This window comes from Porites lutea, chromosome 2, assembly GCF_958299795.1.
Source record: "Porites lutea chromosome 2, jaPorLute2.1, whole genome shotgun sequence".
NCBI classification, from domain to species: Eukaryota; Metazoa; Cnidaria; class Anthozoa; order Scleractinia; family Poritidae; genus Porites; species Porites lutea.
In genome coordinates this window covers 33852096-33869906 of record NC_133202.1, presented here as the reverse complement: position 1 = coordinate 33869906, position 17811 = coordinate 33852096, and the positions used below count along the sequence as shown (strand labels likewise).

Here is a 17811-nt window from a genome sequence, read left to right as displayed (position 1 = left end):
ATAGACCAGTATGGAGCGACCTTAGAAGCCTCCTTTTTTTCCTCTGTAGTCCCGATATTCACGTGTATGTTCCGGAGCAAATGAGTAAGTGGGAATTTGCTAGCTTCCTATGTAGTCGTGCTTAGGGCTTGAAACGAGCTAGCCTGTTCCATGCTACCCTGATAGCAAAGTCGCTTCGATCTTTTCTAGATAAGTCGGGAAAGGGAAAGCGAATCTGCCGACATTCCTCTTCCCGACTTATCTAAGAAGGTGGAAGGAGACTCTATTCGCAGGGTAGTTCCATGCTCTCTAAGTAGGGATTACGCGCAAGTGTAAGGCACGCAAAAATACAAGGGCGTGATCTCGGAAAAGTGGACCAAGGCTAGGCTCTAGATCAGCGACTTGTAATCGAGCTTATCTTCCATTTTAGCCCGGTCCTACCTATCACATATCACGACGTTTTCTTTTCTGGTGATCATTTCTAGACATTCTTTGCTCTTATAAAATGGCCACTCAAGGGGTTTCCTAGAAAGATGTTTTGAGATGAAATAATTCAATATGGGAATCAAGTATAGTTTCCGTTGTCTGACGAACGAATAACGTAGAAAACGTTTTTCTCAGACACTTACACAGTTGGGAGTATGGGCCTGGGCCTCCAGTGCGGAGTCTTTAGGTCTTTCGTTACATGGTCGTTCAAAGTTCAGTTTTTTTGTTGCTATCATATCCGCTGTTTTAGTTAGTGGAAAGTGGCACCAAATAACGAGAAGAGAGACAGAAAAACCGGGAAAGAAACCCTTGCTGTTTTTTCCTTTCACTTCTCTCCACCGTCTACACCCTCTGAACGCCTGAAATGGGCTCTTAGTTATAAGTGAGGAACAGACATTCACATAAATTGCTAGACTTTGCACTGTGTTTATATGGTTGTTTATTACAAAAACTATAATAAATAGCATAAAGCTAGTGTCTGCGACGTACATGTTCGTCTCCACAAGTACGGAGATAAAAGCAAGTCAATTTGTTGTCAATAATTGATAAGTTATAGCATCATTTTGGTAATGTGACTCTAGCCAAGTATTTAATAGCGGTAGTGCTCTGGCTTGTAAGGGCCGTCAGCAGGGATACCAAGATAATTCGCCTGCTTGTCTGTGAGCTTGGTAATCTTGACACCAAGATGATCGAGATGCAGTCTTGCGACTTCCTCGTCGAGCTTGCGGAGGAAAGAAAAATAATTCAGTGTTGGAAATAACAAATGATCTGTCGCCTGTATTAAAGTATTCAGAACTCTCTCTTATAAAACAGACACCACCACAATTGCGAAACGGTTTATAAAACGTTAGCGAAATGACCTAAGACGTAAGCGAACGGGACATAGGCGAAACGATTCGGTGGTGAAATGACCAGTGGGTCACCAGACAAGAAGCGAAAGCGGTGTAAATCGCACAAAGAGGGTGGAGCAGTAGGTATGTTGAATAGTCACCTAGAGCATCCATGTGCTAGCAAACAATCTCCCTTTAACAGGCAGACAAAGTAAAACAAATCTTTACCGGGGTAACATTTTTGGGAGAGTTAACCATCAAGCAGTGTCATAATGTGTAACCTAATACTAGATCTTACAACAATAAATTTATTATTTATCTTCCTTGACCTACCTTTTTGGGAAGCATGTAAACACCAATTGGATATTCCTTAGTCTTTGTCCAGAGTTCAATCTGAGCCAAGACCTGGTTGGTGAAGGAGTTGCTCATGACAAAAGAAGGGTGTCCCATGGCACAGCCAAGGTTCACAAGACGTCCCTCAGCAAGGAGGATGACATGGCGTCCATTGGGAAGCTCAAAGCGGTCGACCTATGGTTACATTTTAATACAATCACTTTATGAATAAATTTATGAATTTAAAAATTTAAAAATTTACAATAACAAATTAATTCTTGCAAGGAGACCAGAACTAGTGCATAATAATGTCATTTTCCAACCAGCAGAATCTTTTGGACTGCTGCTTTTCTTTTTGTAAAATAATAAGGGTAATAATATTGTTAAATCTAGATACTGAAGCAAAAACAAATGAATAGAAAAGAGAAGTGACGGCATCACAAAATTTAATTTTGTGAAAGTATGGGACAGGTTGGCATATCCAAAAAACACGAGCTGAAAATTTTCGACCTGCCAAAAAGCAGCCTGCTAGTGTATACAGTCGAACCTCACTATTTCGAACTCGGTTCATTTGAAGTCCCCGCTATTTCGAAGGAAGATCGAATGCCCTTGGATTTACCCTTCCCCTTTATGCTTCCCCGCTATTTCGAACTTGTTTTCATTTCCCTTGGACTTCGAAATAGCGGGGTTCGACTGTAGTTGGTGTGGAGATAATAAGCACTGTTATGCTCCGATGACTCCAATGTATTGTAAAAAAAAGTCATCAGAGTGTAACGGTGCTTACATATCCTTGCCAGTTTGCACTAGCAGGCAGAGTTTTAGCAAGGGGGCTTTTTTTTTGGATGCCAGCCAATCCCATAATTTAAAAAATTTAAATTTCTGCCATGAAACACTTTTATATTCAAAAGGCATCATTGCAAAAATGGCCTTGTGAGGGGGTGGCAATAAATTAAGAGTTCAAAACTTAGGCACGTTACAATTTTACAATATGCACTGTATTATGTCACTACAGAATATTAACTGACTGGCAATATCACAATATTATATATCGAGATACATGTAAGTATTTTTAAGACTTACCTGAGGCTTGATGTTATCTTTTTTACAATTGTCATTAAGCCAAGCAACATCAATCTCGCAATCAAAATGACCAACATTACAGATGATGGCATCTTCCTTCATCTGCATGAAGTGTTCTTTGTTGATGATTCCACTGCAACCAGTTGATGTAACAAAGATCTGTCCCTGGGACGCAGCTTCTTCCATGGTAACAACTTCATATCCTATGAAAAGAAGAGGAAAATACATCATCATCAGTCACTTTAAAGTACAAAAAGTTACACAACCAAACTTCTCCCCACAGACAGCTCCATCATATGGACACCTCTTTACAAAGACATTTCTTTCAGTTTCACAATCCCTACCTCTATTATGGATGACTCTCTGATAAGAACAGTTCTCTTAGTCCCCTAAAATTATGCCAAACTTCATGCAACCCCTACCTCTACAATAACAATGCCTCTCTATAATTACAGACTGTTCCACTGATCCCAAGTATCCTATCATTCATACTATCCCTACTTCTATAATGCTAACTCTTGTCTTTATCCCTTTGGTGTTGACCCTATTAAAGAGTTAACTGTAAATTATCAACAACATGCTCTCATTTCGAGAAGTAGTTTCTTGGTGTTATATTCAAATCAGGTAAAACCAAAGATGGTATCTCACCTTCCATGGCAGCTTGTAAAGCATTGATAGGATCAACCTCGGTGACCAAGACGCGGGCGCCAAATCCCCTCAGGGACTGCACTGAGCCCTTACCAACATCACCATATCCAGCTACAACACAGACTTTGCCGGCAAGCATGATGTCAGTAGCTCTCTTCAGACCATCAACAAGAGACTCACGGATTCCATAAAGGTTGTCAAACTTGCTCTTGGTGACAGAATCGTTCACATTGATGGCAGGACACTTCAACTGCTTTTTCTCCATCATCTTATACAAGTTATGGACTCCAGTTGTGGTCTCCTCTGAAAGACCTTTGATACCTGAACAGGGGGTTAGCACAAATTTATTACTCAAGACAATAAAATTATGGTGACATGCTAAAGAGAATTAACCAAAATGACAGACAGGACCGTATTGTCTAAGGCTGTCATTAATTTATCACAAGGGCCTTAGACCCTGCCTGGCTGATACAAATGCACTTGTCTTGGCTTCTTTAGTAGAAACACAATAGAAAATGTCAAAACTTTGGCTTAGTACCTTTCCCATTTTCCTGCCTACTTCAAATGTGATGACAAATGCTAACTAAACAGCTTTAGGCCAGCTAGTCATGCCCTTCTGGCAAACTTTATTTAACTTTGTCTCATTCTGGTAAGATACCGTATTTATTCGATTAACTGCCCTGGGCGCTTATTAAATTTTTGGACCTTGAGAGTGGGCGCTTATTTGAGGTGGGCGCTTATTCGAGGCTGGGCACTTATTAAATTTTCACCATTTTCAGCAAGTGTAGTATGTTTATTTTGCAACAAAACAATAAATGCTAAAAACAAAACACGAAGAAGTAACAAAGGAAGATTTCTGTAAAATACTCTGAAGAAAAGTCCGTCCTCGGGAAGTCTCTTATTAGAATTTATTCACTCAAGTGGGTGGGGTGGGGGTGAGCACTTATTTGAGTTTGATTGGGAGGAGGAGGGGGTGGGCGCTTATTCGAGGCTAGGCACTTATTAACTTTTTCTGTCTTTAGGATGGGCGCTTATTCGAGGTGGGCGCTAATTCGAGGTTGGGCGCTTATTCGAATAAATACGGTAACTCTGCAGTTTAGGACTTTTAAATCTCTGAATGCAGCAAGTTTAGTACCAAGTGCCTACAACTTTTGCAAATCCCCCAACATGAATTCAAACGTAAGATCTTTACTATCAGCTAATCTCCTATAGTTCAGCTCATTCATAAAGTGAGAGTGAAGCTTAGAATTCTTCAAGGATGTTAGCTCCACCAACCTTCCATGTACTGGGGGTACTTCTCGTGAACGAGGTTGGTGAGGTCACCCCCATCGTCAAGGATCATGTTAAGGGGCTGCCCATCAGGGAACACAAGCGTCTGGTCAATGCACCAGATGTACTCCTCATCAGTCTCTCCTTTCCAGGCATAAACAGGGACACCAGTCTTCGCAATGGCTGCGGCAGCGTGGTCTTGGGTTGAGAAGATGTTGCATGATGACCACTGAACCTGTGAGGGAAAACACACAAGCTTACATTAAATAAAGAGCCAACTGGGTATCTCAATTTGTTAGGTGGCTTCAGAAGAGGTGCAGCTGCCTTTTTTGCCAATGGTTACTAAGGCACTTTTAGTCTTCTCAGATGAGGACACCAAACCATAGGCCTCAGCTGTCTCTCCTAGTCACAGCACCCCAATAGATGGTTTTCACAGTGACGTCATCAAATTGTAAAGTCAAAATAGCGAGGTTTTACGAATTCTTATTTACACTAGGTTGAAGATAAACAAAAAGTTAATCTTTGTACAAGTTTTCTGTCCCATAGCATGTTTCATTTCGAAAATACAGCAATTTGAACTTCCGAGTTTTCAGAGTGCGTGACACCAAAATAGGAATGCTGTCTCGTTGGAAAAAAAGTCTCTCCTCTTGATTTTCAGCAGTATAACCATTTCAAGTATTAGAAGATATGTTTATGCGCACGTAGGCTAGTTCTTGAGTGAAAAGAAGGAGCTTTTATAGAACAAGTGAACTCCAGATGTTTTTGTTGATTTTTGGCGGCCATATTGGTGCACCAAAACTGTGCACCAATATGGCGTCTCCATACAAAGCTCTACAAAGATGCGTGAAACGTTTCGGCAAATAACTCAGAAACTGTGGCTCCAAAAAGACCTGAGACTTGGACAAATTGTTTAAAAATTAGTCTTTTATAACATATCATTTTCTTGGCTTCTTTCACTGGACGGTTTTCAATTTATTTTTTTGTTGCGTGACAGTGAAAACGATCTATAGATCAGACTCCCACAGGACTTAGCTAACTCTAGCATAGCCTCCGTGACAGACACTTGGAAGTGATAGGCATAAGAAAAAACACAGTGTACAGGAGAGAGAGACACTAAGGGAGAAGGATTGCCTGCCTGAAAGGCCCATGGAAATAATTTTTTTCTGCTTTCTGAGAGTGCAGAAAGTTCATATTGGTCAAGAGTGTTCCGAGGTGATTAAGTGTTTGAGTTGTGCAAGGAGACTGTCAATCAAAGAAAACATGACATTGTTTATAACAATGTAGATCCTGGCAGTGAAAATCACCACTAAGAGGCATAATCAAAGGGCTGATCTTCGAGGTCAATGTAATAGAACTTTGTGCCTGTAATATGAAAGAAAATTTGGAGTGTTCAAATGGTATTCACAAAGAATGATTTGACATTCAATGAGCATTAATTAGTAGAAATGGTGAAGGAAATTAGAGATCACAAAAGATTTGTTGAATTGTTGAAATGAAGATCAGTGGAAAGATTCCTTGTTCAAAAAGAACTTGGCAGCTTTCATTGCTGATGGAACACATACCATTAAAACCTGGACAGGATTGATGGAGTGACAAACTTACTGAGCGCGATTGTTATTATTTGCTCGATGGTGACCTGATGTCTAGTATTAATGTTTTGTTGTAGTAGCTTATAAAAATCTTGGCTCCCTTCAAAGGTTTGGTGAGGCCATATCACTTCCTCATTTCCAACATACCAGGCATTTCATTCTCAGCAAGGGTGATCTCTGTTGATCTCCTTTAAGTATTTGGTGTGTTATTTATACCTTCTTTTTATGTTTTGCACACGGGTCTTTTAACCTTAGCTCAGACTCATAGTGCTTCCCACCGTTTGAAATGTGACAAGTTTTCTAACAGAGCTAGTTTCATTCCTGATTTATACATAAACCAGTTAAAAATCATGCTACCTACCTCAGCACCCAATTCCGTCAAAGTCTCAATGAGAACAGCTGTCTGAATGGTCATGTGAAGGCAACCTGCAATCTTAGCTCCCTTCAAAGGTTTGGTGGGGCCATATCGCGTCCTCATTTCCATCAAGCCAGGCATTTCATTTTCAGCAAGCTTGATCTCTTTGCGACCCCAGTCAGCAAGGCTGATATCAGCTAACAAGATGACAAGAAATAAGTGTAAGGACTTAAAAATTGTGGCCTGCAAAACGGCCATCTCTCCTCATTCCTCATCACTAGGGACAGTTTGCCAGGAGGTCTGTCCACGCCTCGGTTACAAAAATTCCACACTGATGATGTAAACTCTGTCCAGAATCTGGTCAGGAGTTCTGATTGGTTGATGTAGTGGCTATTTTGGTACAATTTAATTGTGAATTAGCTCTTACTTGAATTTATGTAAGGACTATAAGTATTACGTATTTTTAATCCTTCGCTCATCTCGATGGTGTCATTGAATTTCAGGATCTTCTCTCTATTATTGCGTGTATATGAGTTCTTCTGCTTGCCGATTTTTTAACTTGAGTGCTACATTTGTTCCATTTTCGCCTTTCTCCAAAAGTGAAAAAATCGTTTGTTTATCCTTTATCATGAGAACAGACTGCTTTCCTTGCGTAGATCTATATGGCTGTGATTTGAGTTTACAATCGATTGGTCTTGTGTTTACATAACCAATGCAGAATCTAACATGACATTCCCTTAGCAACATAACTGAGCCAATCAGAATTCGGCTGAATGTATCAGAATAATAGATCAATATATTATTGCTGCTCGCACTTTTTCAAAGCAAAACACAGATTAAAACAGTGTTTATACACATATTTGGAAGGATAGTTGAACTTTTAATCATTTCAGTTTTTCAAGATCACATCTTATTCATATTCATGAAAAAAAAACAGGACTAGAAAAGACCGGATAAACAAAAAGTTCCGATAACCGAGGTCCAGCTAATCGAGATTTGACTGTATTGTTAACCCCTTAAGCCCCAATATCCACTTACAAATTCTCCATACTGATCTCTATACATTTCCATTAAGAATTAGTTGAGAGAATTTGAAAAAAGATCAAGGCATTTTTGCTTTGGTGATCATTTTATTAATTCTCATAACCTTTTCTTTTTACAATGTATGGACATTCTTGGGAGAAAATTGATGTTGGTAACCATTGGGACTTGAAGGGTTAATAAACGGCAGACAAAAGAAAAGCGGTCACAAAGGTCAAATGTAAATGCAATAAACAACTACAAAACAGTCAATATTGGTAGAATATATTCTCCTTTAGAAGAAGCATTTGACTTTTGCTGGAGCTCATTCCCAGAAGAACTCAAAATTTTACCATAATCGACCAAGAGAAACGTATAACTAATAAATTTACATTTGGGACTCCATGACTACTGGATTAAACATTGATTTACGTCATCAGTATAAAATTTCCGTCACTGTGGCACAGACGTCCCTCCTGGCGAAATGTCACTAGCAGTGTGGAGCATGGAGAGTTGGCCTAAATGATGATATTCATTCCAAGGGTGCTTTTCTGGTCTTTGTGAACAATAGTGCATGACAATTCCAGGCAGCTATGCATCACACAACTCCCAGTTACATGAGAGGAATATCACTGGGGATTTTTTACTGAGAAGCATTTGACTCAGGGGAATTTGTCTTGTAAAGTTCCCCTACCCCTGGGGGAACTGTCAACTTCCCTGTCCATTTACAATCCCCCTGGTTGGACTGGGGTCTTACTCCTGGGGGAAGTAAATGAAAAAACAGGGATAGGGTATGAGGGTTGAAGGAAATAGTCAAGGCCTGGTTACCTCAATATTCCAGGCTTCCAAGGTGCTAGGTGTGAATTTCATTGTCCTTTAACTTTTGGAAATTTCAGTTGACAGAAAAATGGAATACTTTGGTATGCATGGATATTTTTCAGTGAAAGTGGTCCACCTCCTAGGTGTTCCTTTTTGAGCAGTCAGTCCAGTGCAAATGAAAATAAACTTTTCATTTGCAAAAAATCTTGTTTGCAGTCCCAGTTCGCTAAAATGTCATGAAAATTTGGGTTGAAAAATGAATGGATCACTTCGGTCTGGTTGCAATGTTTGTCTCATAATGAAAAGCAACCTGGGGATACAGTTTATGCTGACAGGAAGTATAAGTGACTTAGAAGTTCATCTCGTAGTTGTGATCAGTTATATAACAGGCAACCACGATGTGATAATGGCATCATCATTCTACCTGGTAGCCTAGGCCAGGGAGTTCTCTGGGGTAAGAGATGGTGTTCTGGTATTGACAGCAATGAGTATGGGTAAAATTAACCATACCCTTTGCAGCAAAATGGTGTACCTGAAGGTCTCTTCTGTGGATCTCTTTATGTGCATTTGCCTCATGCAAAATCATTTGTGAAAGACCGTGAATATTGATAATTAGGAGCATAATACCTCCGACCAAGCATAATTTTGAGCGCATAAATAAAACTTAAACTTCGTTTCAGCCAAATCTACAGAAGACATAAGCTTAGCCACATACTAGATTTAACCAGCACATAACTTTTCTGCGAATGACAAAACCGGTCTTTTAATGACCTGCAGAGGTTCAGGAATAGAAATTGCGCAATGGTTGGGACGATCAAATGCATGTTGCTACACGAGGTTCTACTACCATCGGAACGCCCACCGAACTACGTACATTTCCGTGAACTGTGATCAAAAAAGCTTCACTTACTCTTGTGAAAGGCGTACTGAAGTAAAGGAAGATAACCTACTATCCTCTATTTAAACACTTTCCATCTGACAAAGCAAAATCACTGAAATGTAATTCGAAGGCAAATTTCTTGACTTGACAAATTATAAAGTGATCAGGACATGATCAGTAAGCTTACTTACATCATCGAGCTAAACAAAGCAAGCTCGCACGATCAACAAACTGGGAATTCGCTACTCAGTTAAGCTTACACAAACCTACCACAATAGCTCTCAAGAAAAAACCTAAACCCTACCTATAAATTGCCACGCATTAATCTAGTAAAGTGGTGAAAGCGTTACGCAAGGCGCTTCGATCGAAGGTACCCACGTCGATTTTCTTATTTTGATTTCAACTGAACTCACCGACTTTGTAAGGAAGTTTTCCACCGTTCTGCATATTGTACTTGGATTGGGTGAGGTTATCACTACCACTTTAAACAGTAAAAATTTACTTTCTACCGATGTGGAGAAGAAAAGAGGTCGAAATTAGCGTGAAGCATGGCTTTATACCCAGTGACCGCCATATTTGGAAGGGTCGAACGTGATTGGTTCATGTTTCGAGAAGATGGTTTACTAATAATTTATTACACAATCTTTGTCGGGCCAAAACGCACCGTATTTTCACCTTTCATACAATTTTCAGGGTAAGACCTTCGTTTAAATAAATAAGCCTTGAAATTCTGGCCTTGTGATAGTTGAAAACCGCGAAGTTTTTGTTCTATACTCTGCGATCCGGGAACTAAGTTAATTAGGATGTCGAAAGGATTTCGTCGACGGGAAATAACGGATCACGTGAAATTGATCGCGTGTTGCGGCTCCGGGGCTGAAACACATGCAACTCCGGTGTACATTCTTGTTTTGTTGCGTTTAAAAAATTTAAAATTTTGAATAGTCATACTTAACCATTTTATTGTCCATTTACGGATCTGTTAGGAACACAATTTCAAAGTAAAGTAAGCTAGGAGAGTACTTAACTCTTTGTTTAAAAAAAAAGTTGTGGAAAATAACTATTCCACGGAAAATCCCTTGTGTTGCGTTACAACATACAACACCACAGGCCACCCAAGCTCAAAGATTGTGGTTCAATCCGGGGTTCTGCCCTTCCACTTGTTGGCCAATGTGGGTAGTTTAAGGCTATGTTCACTTTTCTTCCCAACACGGAAAGCTATATCCAGTATAGTATGAACAGCATACACACAGAACTTGAGCAAATCTTTCACACACATCGAACCAGCTGACCAGGGCCCAGTTGTTCGAAGGCCGATTAGTACTTAACCCAGGGTTAAATTTAACCCGGGATTCTTTTTCTTTTGTTCAAAAGCATTTTCGTGGGTAATTTTCTCCCTTACTTTGAAGAGCATCCAAACATCAACTTAATGACAGAAAGAATATAACTGAATCTACTTTTTAAGCTTTCAAATCTTAATTCAAATTTCGCACTAACCCTGGGCAAGAGCCATGAAGGCTGGTTTTCACTAGCGACGGAGTCGGAGTCGGAGTCGTAAGCGGAGTCGTAAGAGCGCTTATGACCTGGTGAAAATCAAAAATCGGAGTCGTAAGCGGAGTCATAAGCGCGACGGAATCGGAGTCAGAAGAATCAGAACGTTTCCATTTTCTTCCGACTCCGCTTACGACTCCGTCGCTTACGTTCCGCTTATGATCTGGTGAAAACTAGATCGCCGGAGTCGGAAGCAGAAGCGGAAGGATAAGCCAATCAAAATGCACGTTCCCACGCTTTGTGATTGGTTTGGTTCTTCTGCTTCTGCTCCCGACTCCGACAATCTGGTTTTCACTAGATCATAAGCGGAACGTAAGTTACGGAGTCGTAAGCGGAATCGGAACGCTGTTTTCACCAGATCATAAGTTCGTCGACGCTTCTGATTACGACTCCGACTCCGACTCCGTCGCTAGTGAAAACCAGCCTTAATGGCTCTTGCCCTGGGTTATCTAAACCCAGCTTTGAACAACCCGGCCCAGCTGTCCAGCTGTATACTTGGAGCAGCCGCCGTGAGCAGACTGATAAATCGCCTCCACGGGAGGCGGGGGGCGACTAAATAAAGTTTTATACGGGGAGGTTTAGCCTGTGTACAGATGTCCCCCCTCCCTCAGAAAAAAATCCCAATTTTTTTCTAAGGGAGGGGGGATGTCTGTACACAGGCTAGGGGAGGTTTCGCCCCGAGGTCGAAAGCCTTCACCCTTTTATGTACCACATATACAATTTTGGACAGAGAAGGTATCCCTTTTTTATCCCCTTTACTGGCATATGATACCTCTTTTGCATACCAAGTTTATGACCCTGCATCGCTTTCAAATAAATCACTCCCATGACTACACCAGGAAGCTTTCTTGATTACATCAATAATATACATCTATTAGCCCTTATGGGTATACAGGCAACCCAAATTACAGATTTCCCAATCCTTTCAAGGCTTCCGAAATCTGGTCTACCCTTTTAACATGTTTTTTATACCTGAAGCTTGTAAAAGTTACCCCTTTCGGGCACGGATCCTCCCCTTTAAATTAAGGCCACTCTAGGGAGAAACCCCCAGGGATAAATCATAAGCTATGGTTTCATTTTTAAAGAGAACTACAAAGTAGAAACGCCATTGCAGGGTTAACCTGATACCCCTTGGTGATGAGAGAGAAAAGGAGTAGTAATTTTTTTTGTCTAACAAAGCAGGGTTAACCTCTCGGCCACCGAATCCGTCAGTTTTGGTCTCTTTGAATTCCCCTAGCTTGGTGAAACGACACACACCATTAAATAAATTATAAATATAATTAACTATTAAGACCCTGACCGGAGGAAAAGCAAACTCTTATCCACTGTGACTCGGAAAGAGATAGAGAGGGGGAAATTTAAATCCCTTATGGGATCCCCCTCCCCGTTACAGTAGTCTGCGTAGCAGACGTCTAAAGGGGTAGGGGAAGGGGATTAGGAGGAAGGCCGGAAAAGAGAGGAGGGCGCTTTTCTCGCTTTTCACTCGATGTGTGCTGCAAGGTATCTCTGGGCAAAAGCTTAAGCCCCCCAGTTCCCCGGCTCCGCTGTCTTTGTACTGAAAGCAGCGTCAAAAGTCAATATGTATTAAACACGTATCACCTAGGTCCCCCCAAATCGTATTCCCCTCCTTTCGTCTTTCGAGACTCCATTTGTCAAATCCGGAACGCCTGTAAAGGAAATATCTTCAATGGTGGGGATTATTTTGACTACATATCACTAGGTCACTAGCATATACTGGGGCCACAACATGGGTTACCAAATTATCAACTCACAACAGGACTATTCCGTTTCGTAAAGCAAACTTTGCAATTGCATCGTCCTCTGGTGGAGGCCTTCAAATAAATTGACAAATTGACCTCCAAAGGGGGTTCGTTTGAACCCCTCGAACCCCCCTCCTACGCGCCTGTGGGCAAATTTTGCTTCTTCACCATGCTATCTGCATGAGCACAAATGAAATCGTGCAGCTTTGTCTTTTACAACTGCTAGGAGTTAAACCCCGGGGAGTTAAAGGGAGTCTGCATAGGGGTGCTGGAATTGCCGTTGGCTTTTCTCAGTCGTATCAATAATTCTTTGATCTTTAGTCTCAGCTGTCAGTTAATAATCCCTCATTTCTCAGCTGACAGTACTGAAAATGTTGACACTGATGCGCAGTGTATCAGTTTATGTCCTCCACGGGGCCTACTTTAGAAGGTCTTTTTCACTGCACAGAGTTTTTTTTTTTAACTCAAAATGGAACTCTGGTTATAAAATTTGACCAACTTATATTCGCTATATTATTATACGTGAAATGAATAAGCGTTTGGCAACAAACAGTTCCTGCGTAGGGTTCTTTATTTAAGTTCGGTAATTTAAATTGAGTTGCTCTCAGTGGTATACAAAAGTTAGTTTAAATTGAAATCTGTAATGTAGTCATTAGACAAGAAGATGCTCACACCTCCTTTACTTTCTACGTAATGTCTTTTATTAAACGAACAACTGTCTCTATCTTAGTACAATCCATGCTCTACTTTTACTTAGTGTCTGAGTACTTTCACATTTGTGCTGTAGTACTTGTACATCATTTGGTAGTTTCACAGATTTTAGCCATTATAGAACATAATTGTTACTATGGTAATCAGTACACTACAGTATCGTTTGGTACTTGATACAACTGTTGATACTTTGCCAATTCGCCTTAAGGTGGTTCGATACAGTTTTTCAGGGTCAATACCTCTCAAGTTCGAGCATAAACTACGTCGCCATAAACAAAGTTTTGGAAAAATTGCCACCACAGTTGTGTTAGATGAAGATGAAAATTTGTCATGATCAGTGTTGCGACGGCATCGGAGTTGTCATAGCAACGAAATGACGCTATTACCTATTTTACTTGCACCAGTATATCTCGGCACTGGGAACTGTTCTTCGAAAATCATTCATGGGAGCTTTTTCCTCCAATACCAGCCTCGATGCTCGTGAAGTTTAAGCGAAATCTGTAAGAGCGTTATCGAGACTTTTGCGATAATGTTTCTTATTGTTAGAAACACAGTAAAAAATGGACAATATTGTTGTTTGGCCGTTATCTGTAGAAAATGAAGCGCTTTTGACAGGCAATTTCACCTCATAGTAGTTTCAATCTTTTTAAAAGCGTGTGTGAAAGATCATGGGAGATAGCTCCAGCTGATTGCTAGAAAAAAGGGTTTGATTAGTATGTATCGAAGCCCTCTTGTTAGCGATTTCGTAAACATTTTGGTGTTCTTTAACAAACTTAAAGCGAATAATTTTTAAACCGCTCGATAGATTTTTTTTAAAAATTTAAGATTCTTGAGATTAACCTTTCTTTTATATGACCTTTTAGTTTCAAGATTATTGATATGTTGTAAGGCAGTAAAATAAGGGCTACAATTCGTTACTTTTTTATCGGAAGTTTCGTCATTACAAGTGAAAGCCTCTAATTATTCAAGGCATTGTCTCCAAGTTTTATTTTCACGTGAACAGCAGTAACTAACAATGCATTTGAAATATGCAAAAATGCTAGCTTTTGTTGTGCACGAAAATATGAAACTTGGACACCGTACCTTGAATAAGGAGAGGCTCACACTTGTAAACACAAAATTTCTGCCAAAATATTAGCGAATTGTAGCCCTTATTTCGCTGCCTTACAATATACCAATAATCTTGAAACTAAAAGGTCATATAAAAGGAAGGTTAATCTCAAGAATCTTAAATTTTTTAAAAAATCTATCGAGCGGTTTAGAAATTATTCGCTAATTTGTTAAAGTAGACCAAAATATTCAAAAAACCGCTAACAAGAGCTCCTCGATACATACTAATCAAATCCTTCTTTCTAGCAAACGGCTGGAGCTATCTCCTTGATCTTTCACACACGTTTTTAAAAAGATTGAAACTACTATGAGGTAAAATTGCATGTCAAAAGCGCTTCGTCTTCTACAGATAACAGCCGAACACCAAGATTGTCCATTTATTACAGTATTTCTAACCACAAAATATCTATCCCAAAATATCTCGATAACGCTCGTACAGATTTCGCTTAAACTTCACGAACATCGAGGCTGCTATTAGAGGAAAAAGCTCCCGTGAATGATTTTCGAAGAACAGTCCCCAGTGCCGAGATATACTGCTGCAAGTAAAATAGGTAGTAGCGTCATTTCGTTGCTATGACAACTCTGATGCCGTTACAACCCTGATCATAACAAATTTTCATCTTCATCTAATACAACTGTGGTGGCAATTTTTCCAAAACTTTGTTTATGGCGACGTAGTTTATACTCAAATTTGGGAGGTATTTGCCCTGAAAAACTGTATCGAGCCACCTTAAAGAAAGGAATATCTAATTCTTCGATATGGCCTACAACGCCTTAAACACCGTTTGTGCTCGAAGCAACTCACCAGCACTTCAGCATCGTGCGAAAAACGTTTCTGAATTCTTTATTTTCCATCGAAAGATAAGAGGGTTGAATATGGCATTGACAAACATAGCCACGTCGTAGACGATATTCTGCAGTAGCATTTGATGTTTGCAGCCTCCAAGTGATTTGCCAGAGAGGGCTCGGAGGGAAGTAACAACCAGCATAGGGATGATACTGAGCAGACACAGCGCTACAACAGTGATGAAAAGGCGGACAACTTTCTTGTCATGTATGATGATGGGCATTGCTAGAGTGTCGCGACCTCTGACATGTTGTCTCTGCTTGTAGGACACCGTGAAGATGTAGACATTTGTGCATAAAATGATCAACAGGGGGACAAGAAACATTAACGCAGCTGTGAATACAAGACGCCATCTGATGCGGAACACTTGGGAGGTAGTACTGAAAATTTTTCTCAAATCTTCGTGGCCTGATATCCTCTGAAGCACCTCTGGAAGAGCTACAACAACGACCATAGCCCACAGCCACATCATGATGGAAATGATCCGTGCCCGGCGTTTGGTCACGGTGTGGTATCTTGAGGGAAACTTGATGGCGATGAAACGTTCTACACTCATCAAGGTAAGATGAAGAGCAATGACCGAAAGGAGAAGCAAGGTGAAAGTTCCGCTTAAGTCTTTAAGAATATGTGAAGGATGCCCACTATTATACTCAAGGCTTAACTGAATGATATCAAGAATGCTGGGAATCGCTAGTAAGCCGTCGGCGATGGACAAACTCACCAGAATGTTGTTGGAAGCTGTTCGCAGTTTGCGAGATTTGTGAAACGCTCTTAGAACGAAATAGCTGCCAAGCAGGGCAGCAACTATGATAATTCCATAAACGGTCAACAGTAGGATAAATTTCCACTTCGGCAAAGGTGTTTGGTTCATTGCGGGAGGAAACTTGGGACACCTAGTTGATCTGAACAATTCGGAACAATGACTTATACCACTGTTGTTCCGTTTCTTATCATAATCAATCTATTTAAATAGTCAGTGGTCATTAGCCATGGCCAGGTGAACTCAACTGTGTTTATGAAAAGGATATTATATAACGGTATTAAACAACATTTTAAAAATAATATTAAAAAGGTGTTCCTTTTTTCTCAATATCGTCAAAACAAAATACAAATGCATCTGTCTGCAAAATCGAAATCAACCATTTTTACTAACTCATATCCAAATTAACGCGATTGCCCATAGATCCTACATAGAAGGTGATGGCCGATTGTGATGCCGATTGTGGACCAGTAATACTTTTCCCGTCACGTGTTAAAGTGATGTTTCTGCTTAAGATTATGCTAATTTATGACGACCCTCTAATCATTAAGAGGCCACCTGCCGGTACCCCCGTGGGTTGCCGTTTAATGGAGGTTCAACTGTATGCGGTTTATGTTAAGAAACTACCTTAATTACTGACTTCTAAAACGTCAAACTCTAAATTTCCTTGCAAATTCATTGATAATCCATGAAGAAAGTAAATAGCATGTCAAAATTGCATAGTGTAGTAGAGTCAAGGAAACAAAACTAGTTATCACTTATGGTGTGCTTAATTTTATTAAACAGCTGACTGCGTTCAATGGTGAAATGAATAAGTACAATGTCAACTAATTCATAAAGAATGAACCTTATATTTCGCCTAGAAATGAGAAAGACTAGTAAGGGTGTCTTATCAAGTCAAAACACAAGAAAAAGAGGAGTGTTTTTAGACTTGAAAAAAAAACTTAAGAATTGCAGGCTCATTAAAGATTTAAAAACCTCCCCTAAATATTCCTTTGAATTATTATTAATATTATTATTATTACTATTAAATATATTATTTTTATTATTATTATTACTATTATCATTATTATTATTAACGAGGCTTTTAAGTCAGTTTTTGTCATTATCGACATCAGAACCGGTATCAAACGTAATAAATGCATGGCGCGTCCTGTTTCTTTGCAAGCGTGGATAAGTTTCTGCTTATAATAGATTGTTAATTCTAGTTAATTGAAGTAAAGTGAAAGCGCGATTGTCAGCTGAATTGAAATTGTCATCGTTTATTTAAGGAAGTAGACACGCTGGCTCGATCAACGCCTTCGTTTTTGAGCATTACTTAAACTACTAGCAAACGTCAGTTTTGCTTCTAAACTTAACGATGGTGTTATTCATTTTAGGGAAACGTGTGAACAATTATGTAGGCAAATAATGAAATGAATTCATACTTGCTGGCGACTTTTAAAACAAATTAAACTTAGTAAAGAGCGGAAGAAGTTTGGAGCGGAATAGCGGAATAGAGACCGATGAAGAATGCCTATATTTCTACAGGTGTTCATGTAAGGAGACTGAGCGGCCAGACTAAACAAGAAAAATTTGCAAATATCCAAACCACTTTTCTCGTTCGAATTTTGGAACCTGTCTGAGCAAGTTTAGCTAAGTTTCTTTGATGTGGATATTTTACAGAGACTCAGTATAAAAGTAAAAAGGACTTTGCGATCTATTTTAGCTTAAAGAAGGTGCTTAAAACTACAATAGCAAGTTATACTACTTGATTTACTAGAGTTTATTGCGTCCAACGAAGATCG

At 39.8% G+C, this 17811-nt stretch overlaps 1 protein-coding gene and 1 long non-coding RNA gene across 2 annotated transcripts; both read right to left on the bottom strand.

The window, feature by feature from the left end:
- Nucleotides 1-887: 887 nt before the first annotated feature.
- On the bottom strand, nt 888-9823 carry LOC140928409 (adenosylhomocysteinase B-like). Its single transcript, XM_073378151.1, has 7 exons — nt 9702-9823; nt 6576-6766; nt 4632-4860; nt 3357-3677; nt 2709-2911; nt 1629-1823; nt 888-1186 (listed from the first exon to the last, which is right to left on the bottom strand). Exons 1-7 carry the CDS (start codon nt 9733-9735, stop codon nt 1055-1057), a joined length of 1305 nt encoding a protein of 434 aa, XP_073234252.1. The 5' UTR covers nt 9736-9823; the 3' UTR covers nt 888-1054.
- Nucleotides 9824-13274: 3451 nt separating this feature from the next.
- On the bottom strand, nt 13275-16122 carry LOC140926896 (uncharacterized). The gene is made up of 2 exons (XR_012164499.1): nt 15147-16122; nt 13275-13509 (listed from the first exon to the last, which is right to left on the bottom strand). It is a non-coding gene; the product is annotated as an uncharacterized lncRNA (long non-coding RNA).
- Between the last annotated feature and the right edge of the window lie 1689 nt (nt 16123-17811).

What these genes read in the sequence shown, in the direction of transcription:
- LOC140928409 (XM_073378151.1), bottom strand. Translation starts at nt 9,735, where the DNA reads ATGCAGAACGGTGGAAAACTTCCTTACAAAGTCG. An exon ending in TGACGGAATTGGGTGCTGAG is followed by an intron (nt 4,861 to 6,575) that starts GTAGGTAGCATG and finishes TTTCCCTCACAG; the next exon opens with GTTCAGTGGTCATCATGCAA. An exon ending in TTTACAAGCTGCCATGGAAG is followed by an intron (nt 2,912 to 3,356) that starts GTGAGATACCAT and finishes TTCTTTTCATAG; the next exon opens with GATATGAAGTTGTTACCATG.